Source organism: Trachinotus anak, unplaced genomic scaffold (genome assembly GCF_046630095.1).
Source record: "Trachinotus anak isolate AG129_WGS33_773 ecotype Australia unplaced genomic scaffold, CSIRO_AGI_Tana_v1 ptg000019l, whole genome shotgun sequence".
In the NCBI taxonomy this organism is placed as follows: Eukaryota; Metazoa; Chordata; class Actinopteri; order Carangiformes; family Carangidae; genus Trachinotus; species Trachinotus anak.
This window is the reverse complement of record NW_027273870.1, coordinates 15,083,505-15,094,155: the sequence shown is the minus strand read 5'-3', so window position 1 is coordinate 15,094,155 and position 10,651 is coordinate 15,083,505. Positions and strand designations below refer to the sequence as shown.

General features: G+C 41.4%; 1 protein-coding gene across 1 annotated transcript; it reads right to left on the bottom strand.

Moving 5' to 3' along the window:
* Positions 1 to 8: 8 nt before the first annotated feature.
* On the bottom strand, positions 9 to 9,872 carry smc2 (structural maintenance of chromosomes 2). The gene is made up of 25 exons (XM_071504124.1): positions 9,563 to 9,872; positions 9,211 to 9,360; positions 8,994 to 9,116; positions 8,868 to 8,906; positions 8,650 to 8,760; positions 8,483 to 8,527; positions 8,162 to 8,395; positions 7,727 to 7,876; positions 7,339 to 7,572; positions 6,639 to 6,798; positions 6,406 to 6,523; positions 5,396 to 5,534; positions 5,186 to 5,305; positions 4,838 to 5,042; positions 4,398 to 4,533; positions 3,626 to 3,750; positions 3,208 to 3,401; positions 2,948 to 3,091; positions 2,694 to 2,768; positions 2,315 to 2,434; positions 1,968 to 2,168; positions 1,736 to 1,852; positions 977 to 1,137; positions 676 to 823; positions 9 to 559 (listed from the first exon to the last, which is right to left on the bottom strand). Exons 1-25 carry the CDS (start codon positions 9,728 to 9,730, stop codon positions 374 to 376), a joined length of 3,603 nt encoding a protein of 1,200 aa, XP_071360225.1. The 5' UTR covers positions 9,731 to 9,872; the 3' UTR covers positions 9 to 373.
* Between the last annotated feature and the right edge of the window lie 779 nt (positions 9,873 to 10,651).

Here is a 10,651-nt window from a genome sequence, read left to right as displayed (position 1 = left end):
CAAAAATATAATGTTTGACTTGCTTTATTTACTAAAATATATGGACAAGTTAGCTGGCATATAAAGGTGATTAATTTGGAGGAGAACATTGATAAAAAGCCAGAAAAGAGACAGGATAACCAAGAATAGTTTAGACAAAAGAAATGTACAGTTAAAAACTTTAAAATACACAAAAATGTGAACAAGTCCACACACCACACAGCTGAACAAAGAGAGAACACGTGGCATGACAGAAAATAAGCCTGAAGGTCTTCACAAGACTAAACGATTGTAAAAATGATCACCAGTTATTAACAGATACCATGTTATGTGACGTGGCTTCTTGAAGACATAATAGAGTGAATCTTAATGTTCAGCGACTCCTGTATAGTTATTAGCTGATGAGCTGCTTGTTCCTCTTGTCTTTTTGACGAGCCTTGTCTTGGCCTTTCGCGGGAAGGTTGGCGTCACTCTGGCTGAGCGCAGATCGGGTCACTGTGGACATGCCGTCGACGAACTTCGTCTTGAACAGGACGTTGGCGTTGGTGAACATACCATCCTTTAGGGACACCACTACAAACTGGAGGGAGAGAGTTAAAACAATAAATAAATAAAAGGAGTGGATATACATGTTGAATTTAAGATTTATAAAAATCATGGCTAATATACTGTATGTTCCCATGTGTTTTAACTAACCTGGGAGTGTCTAAAATGTGTGCGCAGCATCTGTCCAATGTTCTGTGTGTGTGAAAGATCCAGAGCAGCATCCACCTCGTCCAAGATGTAGATGGGAGCAGGTTTGAACAGCAGCATGGCCAGGATGAGAGACAAGGCCACCAGTGATCTGAAAACACAGGCAAAAAGCAGGGTGGTTAATAAAAGTGATCATCAAATCAAATCATCATCATCCTTGGAAACCTGACAAAGAAACTCTCAAAATCATACTAACTACTGTCCAGCAACAAATAAATGACAATGACAAAGTGGTTTTGCTGACCTTTGCCCACCACTGAGCTCAGTGAGGTTCTCCTTCCAGGTGTTGCCCAAGGCCACCTTGAACTCAAGGCCCTCTAAGACACCACAGCCCTGTGGAGGAGCCAGCTTAGCAGTGGCCCCTGGCAGCAGTGTGGAGAAGATGGAACCAAAGTCCTTATTTACCTGCAGAGAAAGAGGGAAACACAACAACTAAAGTAACAGTAAAATCCTTTGAGTGAGGTCCGAATCCACAGGGCCAATGGTGTGACAGTGATCGTGTCAGTTTAATTACTTCTTTTAAAGCATTGTGGGTGGTGTTTACAGGTAAAAATAATCAGTCAGCATAGTGACTGAGATGGAGGACGGAGGCTAAAATCTTGGTACATGTAATTTTACAGTGTTGTAAATTTGAAGAAATGTGCATTAGCTTACAGTTAAAATAACGAGAAGGAATTTTTGTTTTTTTGATTAATCAAAAACCTTTTATCACACCAATCCAAAAATTATAGAAAATATATATCCAGGGATATTAAAAAGGGACAGCGAACAAAATATAAACGCTCTGATGGCTGACAAATGTATACCCAATGTCAGAGAGAGAGAGAGAGAGAGAGAGAGAGAGAGAGAGAGAGAGAGAGAGAGAGAGAGAGAGAGAGAGAGAGAGAGAGAGAGAGAGAGAGAGAGAGAGAGAGAGAGAGAGAGAGAGAGAGAGAGAGAGAGAGAGAGAGAGAGAGAGAGAGAGAGAGAGAGAATGGAAATGGAAGAGCAAAAGAAAGCAGACCTTCTGCCACGCCAGGTTGAGAGCCTCATTCTTCTTCTGGTCCAGCTCCTCAATGGTCTGCAAGATTTTTGCTTTGTCGTTCTCCACAATCCTCTTCTTCTTCATCAGGTCATTGTACTGCAGGACAAGACAAACGTGCAGGATAGGTGGGGGAACTGTTAGACAAAGCTGTGGTTGACTTCTTTTTTTTGCATTTGCATCTCCCACACCCTTTCTGTCTCTTCGTCCTCACCCTCTCCTCGGCCTCGTTCAGCATGTTCATGGCCCTCTTGTTGACGTTTCTCTCCAGCTTGGTGGTGGTCTCTTCCAGCTTCTTCAGCCGTTGACCTGCCTCGCGGGGGTTGTTGCTCTTGAAGTCGTAGGAGGTGTTTGGCTGACCGAAGAAATGGCGCTCTGAATGAATCCAGTCATGTTCCTCCAGCATCCGAGACACCTGGAAGAGGAAAGAAAGGTAAGAGGGAGCAGACAGAAGACCCACATCACAGTAAATAAGATGAAACTCGTGGACCTAATGAATCATGAAAACACTGGATACTATTGTAAGGGGCAGAGTGGAGGCACAGTAACATTTGTGCGTACCTTGTCGGCGGCATCCTGGCTGTCTTTGCGGTGCTTGCTAATGTTGTGCTCCAACTCCTTTATCTTCAGCTGGACTTCGTTGTTCTGCTCCCTTATCTTATTAGCCTCAGTGCTCTTCCCCTAGATCGTTCAAATGGATACAAATAAGACAGTCATTAAATAATCTAAACAGTCAAAATGTTAAAATTCTAAGCAGTGAAATGATTCAGCACTAGACAACTGAGAGTGGAATAATCTCTTCTTTTGAGAAACATTTGGTCTATTATTTATTGCATCTTTTTGAGTCTTCAAACCCTAATTCCTGCACGAAACCTCCAACTAAACCCGTTCTCCAGAGAGGGGGAAAAAACCAAAGCATTGAAGGCAAAATTGTATCCACCTTGAGCTCTTTGTCCTGTTTCATGATCACCTCCTTCTGTTTGGCCAGCTCCTCCTGGGCTTTACGCACAGCCTCCTACATCCCAAAAGAGAAAATGAGAAATGGTGAAATTACCATTAATTCACCGAACATGTACATTGAAAATGTGCTTGTATCTTTGAGGATAGATGGAAACATCCTTACTCGTGCAAACTCTAAGTTTGGCCATGACACAATTCTATACATAAGCCTTCAAAATGACACATGACAAATACCTTGCTCTGGGACACAGTGCAAGCCATGCTGTCTATCTGCTCCTGGATGGCCTTCATGGCTTCATCTACAGCCTGAATCTGCTGCTCATAACCAGCCTGCTCCCTCTGCAGCTCCTCCAGCTCCAGGGCCACAGCGTCCGACTCCTGCATGCAAACGTCAAAATAAATTAATAGAATACATTTGATCAGTTCGTCAGAGGCAATACTAAGTGCTGCATGTATAGGATGATTGTGTACAACTGTGTGTCTGGTCAGTGTACCTGCTGCTTCTGCTTCAGCTTCTTATTGAAGGCATCAGCTTTGCCCTTGGCTGCATTGAGTTTCTGCTGGGCTGCTTTCAGCTCTTTCTCCCTCTCTGCCTCAGCGTTCTTCATCTTGTTCTCCAACACCTTGTACTTTTCTTCAGCCCGTTTCTGCACCTCCTTGGTGACGCGCAAAGTCTCCTCACTCTCCTCTGATTACGAAAACACACCAGAAATGAGTTTTTAGAAAGTTTTTTTAAAAAAAGATGTAAACCAGTTGTCTTGCACTAGCTTTTTTTTTTCCAACTACAGCTTAGTTCTTTGTTGTATAAATGCTCTAGATGAAGTCACTTATCAGATGTCAGTTTGTACACAGTATGTGTGGACTGCTAAGACGGGATTTTAAGTGTTTGTGTGAGTCTCAACACATTCTGACCAATGGCCTTGCGTAGCCTCTCCAGCTCCTCTTGCTGCTGGTGGAAGGAGCTCTGCTGCATCTTGGCCTGCAGAATCTGTTCCTCTTCCACCTTCAGCTCATGCTGCTGCTTCAGCTGACGGTACCTGGAGGAAAGAAATGTGAGGTGACAAAGAGAGATAGTAAAAAGCTAGAATTCACCAGGAAGATTTAAAAGCAAGTTGTGGGGGATGGAGTTGCTGATGACAAAAATTGGATTCCTTTTGCAAAATTCAATTTCTTCGGGAAATTATGAGAAAGTGTAACTCAAGCAACACAATTTAAAAATATCTTATTTAAATGTGCATCAGAATTATCACTGGAGACCAATGCAGGACTTTTAAGGCAGATACTGCTTTCAATATATGTATATTTTTAAATCTGGTAATACATTGGCCAGTTGTATTATTTACAACATAAACAGACAATATAAATAATCTTGATATGGATCCCTTGGATTAATTTTGAATTCTGACCATGATTCATACAAAGGACTTTCTACTGAGTAAAAATGAATTTGTCGGTGCTCTGTTGTAGGTGAACTATGTCTTGGTGACACTGTTTCTAAATGACCTCAGACCTAGTTGGGCATTTCTGTACTTCACTTCTTGTTATTTACTTGCTGACATATACAAGAATACTGTATGCTGTATAACTGCCATGAGTTAATATCAGTCAGCATATAAGCCTGGTTGATGTGTCAGTCTAACTATCTAAATTTGTGTAGATATTTTGTGTGTTTGTGTCTTCATACTTTTCAGCAGTCCCCTTAAGGCTAGCCAGTTGTCGCTCAGTATCTTGAAGCTGGGCCTCCTTTTCTTTCAAATTGTCCTGAACATCCTTCAGCTCCTGCAGACTGGACAGAACCGATGCCGACTGGGAGCGAGCACCTGGAAGAGACAAAGCAGGGAAGAGAAAAGACAGAAGAAACAAAGAAACAAACACATGATTAAAGAGCGTTTTGAGTGCTTGTGTGTGGGAACTGATTCATTTAACCACAGACAGGTAAAGCTGTTATTTTATGTATAACATTCAAAACTAATACAAAATAGTGATAAGAAGTGCCGTCTTAAGCATCATTGGGGTCCAAAGAGACACATCTTTAGAGCTTTATGTTTGTTTAACCTTACATATTGGTACATATACATAATGCAATGACACATACTCAATTACGAGCATCCTCTTCGTTCTCACCTCCACTCAGAGTTCCCTGTGGGTCAAAGATGTCCCCTCCGAGGGTGACAGTCTTTGTCATCACCTGCTTGTCAAACGCCACTTTTTTGGCATTGTCCAGGGTGTCACACACCAGCGTGGAGCCAAAGACGTACTCCATTGCCTTACGCAGGTCAGATTCATAACCCACCAGGGACAGAGCAGCGTGAACGTTATCATCTCCAACCTGACAGAAGAGGGAGACAGAACAGAAGAGACAATAGGGAGCGAGAAAGAGATGGAGTTTAAGCAAAGACGCTGTATCATGTTTCAAGATTAAACAGAACAACTTATTTAATTTCCAAACCAGGCCATATTGAGATCTCTCACCAGGCTCTTGGCACTGTTGACCACTCTGTCATTGAGTGTCCTGGCAGAGATCTTGTTTAGGGGGATGATGGTGTACCTCCGCTGCAGCTCTCCCTTCTCCAGCAGCTTTTTGCCGGTCACCTAGCAAAGACGGAATTACCATGCTAGAATGTAAACAACTAAATGTAATTGCAATATAAAAACATGCACACTGCCCACTCACACACCTACCTCTGTGTCAACTACGATGTTATAAAGTCGTCCTCCTGCCACCACCTCTAGTGCTGTTGCATAAGAGACGTCACGGACTGTGATCAGGTTAGCTAGCAGCCCCTTCACTTTGCTATGGTCCCATCCACGCTCTGGGTCCCTGAAAAAAAAAAAAAAAAAAAAAAAAGATACAACATATGAAACGCTAATGTGCCCATTAGGAATGTGTTAACCACACACACATATGCACAATCATACAGACATAGACTTGGGGTTACAATTAGGCTGCAAATGAATCATCAAGACAAAATCTTTAATCTCCAAATCTATCACTTAACTTTGAGAATCAATCAGATAATTGCCAATTCACACTTTATTGGAGATCAGTTAAACCCCATGCACTGTTGCACCCACTCAGGTCTTTTCACTCCAGCTGGTTTGACTAATTAGACCTCAGGACTGAGCCTGAAGGACCAACTGTGACTGACCAACATCTCACTGACTCTTCAGTTAATTCTGATACATTTGTTAAAAGGTGGGAGAATTTTGTACCTTTCGTGTTTAAAATAGAGCTGGACAACATATCAATGTGATGCTAATGAGATTCAATATCATCTGGGATTTGGTTATTGTAATATTGAGATGTATCTTAAATATTGTCTTCTCCAAGTTATTCTGGCAGATCAGACCTCTGCTCAGTTTGAAGTTGAGCTGTAAAATGTAAATTAGGCAACGTCACCAAGCTCCATGGCTAATAACAGTTTGACTGTCCCATACACAGGTACAACAAAGCTAACACAATCTGTAAAAGCCTGCGGTCATGATAAAAAGTCTGACAGTCTAAATTGGGCAATACAACTGAAAAACATGTGTAGGAGTTTGCACGACCTTTACATTTAGAAAAGATGATTTAATCCTCCTGAAAGATTATTTTGGTTTGTTATCAGGAGCATAACAGAGTGGATACATTAATGTTCAAAATATACTGTGCATCTATAAAGGTCAGTAAATTCATTCAGCAAGGTCCTTACTTGTAGTCAAAGCGCAAGTTGGGGAAGTGGGACACGAGACGCTCATAGGTCTCCTTGAGTTTAGCGACCTCTCTGGAGAGCTGCCTTCTTTTGTCCAGCAGACTTTCCTCCTTCCCATCTGCACACAGACAGACATGTCCCTACTGTTATTACAGGATGTTTGGCAGAAAGGGAACTGCCATGAGAACAAGAGGCTCTGCTTGGACAGAAACAAACACACACATTCTCCCTACCTTCATAGTTGAGTTTAGCTAGCTCGGCCTCTAGTTTCTCCCTGTTTTTTCTGACAGCTTGCAGGCTGTCCTGGTCCTTCTTGTAGCCACTGTCCATCTTTTTCACCTCTGCCTGCTTGGTCTTCAGCTCCGTCTGGGCATGTTTCAGTGTCATCTGAGCCTGCACATAAAGGAAGATGACAGAGACAAGATAAACAAACAGGTAGTTGGACAGGCAGAGTACTTTATTAATCCTAGATGGAGACTGCAGTGTTTCAGCAGCCACTTTACTCACAAAAACAATAAATAACAAGCAGTGTAAATTAAGGTTAAATTCTATCCAATAACTTCATAGAGTAAGTAAAGTTAAAAAAATAATAAAATAAACAAATAAAATATTAATATAAAAAATAGAAAAAGTAAATAGAGGCTAAAGATAGACCCATAGCTCTTCTGGTGATGTACACTGTACAATGGTGGTGGTGGCCAACAGTCAAAACAGTGTTGGAAATTGATAATAAAATACTTACAACACTGATAATGTCACAAAACAAGCATTTAACCTGCATGGGGCAATCTGAGTATTCAAGCTACTGGGTGAAAACGTTTGTACTGAAAGCTTGCTATGTAATATAAAGTGGCGAAACACCAAACCAAAGTGGTGGAACACCAAACTTGAAACATCACATCTCTGCCTGATATCGTCATGTTTTTTCCTCACCTGCTTGGCCTCCGTATCTGCCTTGCTCATGTCATTCTTGCAGGTCATCATCTGTCCAGCCAATGTAGCCTCCTCTCCGTCCTCATTGGTGGAGAGACCTGCGGACACAGCCTTGAAATGCTGCTCAGCTGCTTCAAGAGCAGCACTATCTTTCTGTCCCTCGTCCTGTAGAGTCTGTAGCTGCGCCATCAGCTTAGAAACCTCCTTTTCTTTTACCGTAAGCATTTTCTTGTCCTGAGGATGGAGGAAACAAGATGGAATTGCCATTTTGATGAATGAATCAGAGAACTGCCACCAGGTTTTTGTTTGGACAAGCAATTACACAAGTCTCACTGATTGCTATATTATCTTAATGTATGTGGATGGATTGGTAGCATGGTCCCGTTACCTCTTCCATACTCTTTTCGAGCTCCTTCCTCTTCTTGAGTTCATCTTTGAGATTCTGTTTTTTGAGGTCAAGTGCACTCTGGGCTTTGGCATCTACACGCTGCACATCTGCGAGAGCCTCCTCCAGGGATTTCAATACTCCATTCACTTCCTGCGGATGAGCAGATAAACATCAGTGACAAAGCAATAAGACTCAAGATTCCCTTTCATTGTTGTAGCTGGATAAAAACATACAAAACATTTAATTTTGAACCCTTCTTCCAAAATTGCTTTTAAAACTGAGACTACATCATCCAGAGTTTTCAACAAAGTGAATTTTGTAGACATCCAACAATGAAGAAAATAAAGTTACAAATAAGTCATCAAATCATTCTCAAATAGCAGCAATTTTTTGAAAAGTATCCTAATACCAGCCCCCCCCTCTCTTCCAGTTTACCTGGTCCTTTTTCTTCTGCAGCTCCTGAATCTGGGCTGAGAGCTCCTGGACTTTGCTCTCATTCTCAGCCATGCTGGCTTGCATCTTGGCAATGTTATCCTGCATCACCTTCAGATTCTCCGCCGACTTCATTTTGGTCTCCTCTGCACACACAAACAGCCAGGCCACGTACAGCCGTGACAAGTGCTGGATCTCCCGCATCAGCTTCTGGTACTCCAGGTATGATGATCGTTCCTGCAGAGGGAGGAAAGTTTACAAACTAAATGTGTAATGAGAAAATGTATTGTTCTTGACATGCAAGTAGTTTTGTAGTCAACCAACCTCTTGCAGTTTCTGCATGGTTGGAGTAATTTCTTCATCCAAAATCTGAAAGAGTAAACAAAGACACAGATATTTCAACATGAACTGCTATCATATTTGTGGCAGCTTTCTACTGCAGAATGAACAAAGATACATTAGTCAATAATGAGTTTGGATGTCTGACGTACTGTCTGAATCTCCTTCAGCTTGGCCTCCTTCTTCTCAATTGTTTTCTGGGCGCTAATCTTTTTGCATTCATACATCCTTGTGCCTGCTGCCTCCTCGATCATGGCAAGGATCTGGAAAAAGAGAGGGGGGCATTATTGGAGGACCTGAAAAAAAGGCAGGAAAATCTGTATAAAAATGTTCTGATGCTGAGATGGTTGTCAAAGTGCACATGTTTTACCTCTGGTGGCTTCATATTTAGAACTTTGGTGATCCTCCCCTAAAATAGTAGAACAATCAAATGATATAAAATACTGTAGAGGGCTAAAACCATCACTACGCAAACTGCAGCATACACAACACTGACCTGCATGATGAGAAAATGTGGATTGTTGACATTGAGCCCAACAGAGCAGAACAAGTCCTGCACCCTGGTGTTGTTGGCATTAACTCCATTGATGAGGTACTTGTTCCTGCCACCAATCACCACCTTAAAGAAAGGTCGTCATGTGTAATACCGTTTTAACTTTGTGCAACATTTACAGAGCCTTCAGAAATGATTATGTCTTTCTCTCTTTGCCAACCTGTCTGGTGACGGTGATCTCATCGTGGGTTTCAAACCCCAGAGGACTCTGGCTTTTGTTGGAGTTGTCAAAAGTAATAGACACTGTGGCCTTGGTGATGCCACCCTGTCCATTTTTGTACACCAAGTCCTGGAGGTTGGAGGCTCGCACCTTTGAAGTGAAAATGTAACAAAGGGACACGCTGATCATGACACTAGCTAACTTAAGTCTTGCATTATCTTAGCTACTTTACGATAAACAAGAGATAACTTGCGACCACTGCAATACAATATTCTACTAAATTAGTAAGAAATTTTAGGTCGACTTCAAAGCATTTAAGTTAAAACAACTTTATCCCAGGCAGCACACTTACATGTGAGAGATTTGAAATGCCCAAAAGAAAACAGATCGAGTCCAAAATATTGGACTTGCCGCTGCCGTTCAGTCCTGTGATGGCGTTGAACAGCGGGTCAAAGCCGTTGATTTCCGTCCTCTGCGCATAGGATTTGAACCCTTCAATAATAATAGACTTGATGTGCATCTTTACACTATCCTCTCTCTCTCTCCGCAGATCCCGGAGAGAAGATTTGTGGCGTCTGAGTCTCAAAGCTGTTCAGTTAAAAAATAAAGCACTAGGTCGTAAGCTAGTGTTTACAACCGACGGCAGGAAAAGTCGCTCAGCTCTCTTCTAACTTGAATTTTGGCGGCAGGCACGGAGCTGCTAGTCCGTCCCCCCTGCGCCGGATACAAAGTAAATAAATGTGATGTATCTTAACACGATGTGTGCACACAACCAACATATCAATGAGTTAAAAAATATGAGTGCTTTTAATTTTATTGATACACTGCAAAAAATACCGTTTCATATTTTTGTATATATATATGTTTGTCTATTTTCGTCTGGCAAATTTTAAGTCTACTAAATGCCTCCGACTTGTCAGCATTTTGGCGCCACCTTTAGATAAACGGCTGAACCACAGGTGGAACAAAATATAACCAACCAAAAAAATCGTGATCCTGTCCTCTTAAAACTATACAAAAATATACCAGATAATATAATAGATGTAGGAAGGCTCAATGCTGGAACATAAGTACATTTATTCAAGCAAATATGTACAAATGAAGTACAAATTTGAGGTTCTCTTTCCATTTTATGGAGTCACCTGTACTCCACTGCTGGAAATATTACTCCGCAATATCTATACTTCATCATACATTATTTACGCCACTATATTTGTTTGACAGGTATTTTTAGTAGTTACTTTGCAAATAAAGATTTTTGCATACAAAAAGATTCATTTATATTATGATGCTTTGTTATAAACTACCCAGCAGCACATAGGCCTACAACCTTACATTTTTCAAATGCCAAACATTTCATGCTTCCAGCTTTTCAAATGTGAGTATTTTTTACTTTTCCTTTTAATAATTTTCATGATTTTGAGGTTTGAACTATTATAAC

Coding starts and splice junctions, on each gene's coding strand:
- smc2 (XM_071504124.1), bottom strand. CDS start 9,730: ATGCACATCAAGTCTATTATTATTGAAGGGTTCAAATCCTATGCGCAG. Junction 6,524..6,638: donor AGCTAAACTCAACTATGAAG/GTAGGGAGAATG, acceptor GTCTGTGTGCAG/ATGGGAAGGAGGAAAGTCTG. Junction 2,169..2,314: donor GCCAGGATGCCGCCGACAAG/GTACGCACAAAT, acceptor TTCCTCTTCCAG/GTGTCTCGGATGCTGGAGGA.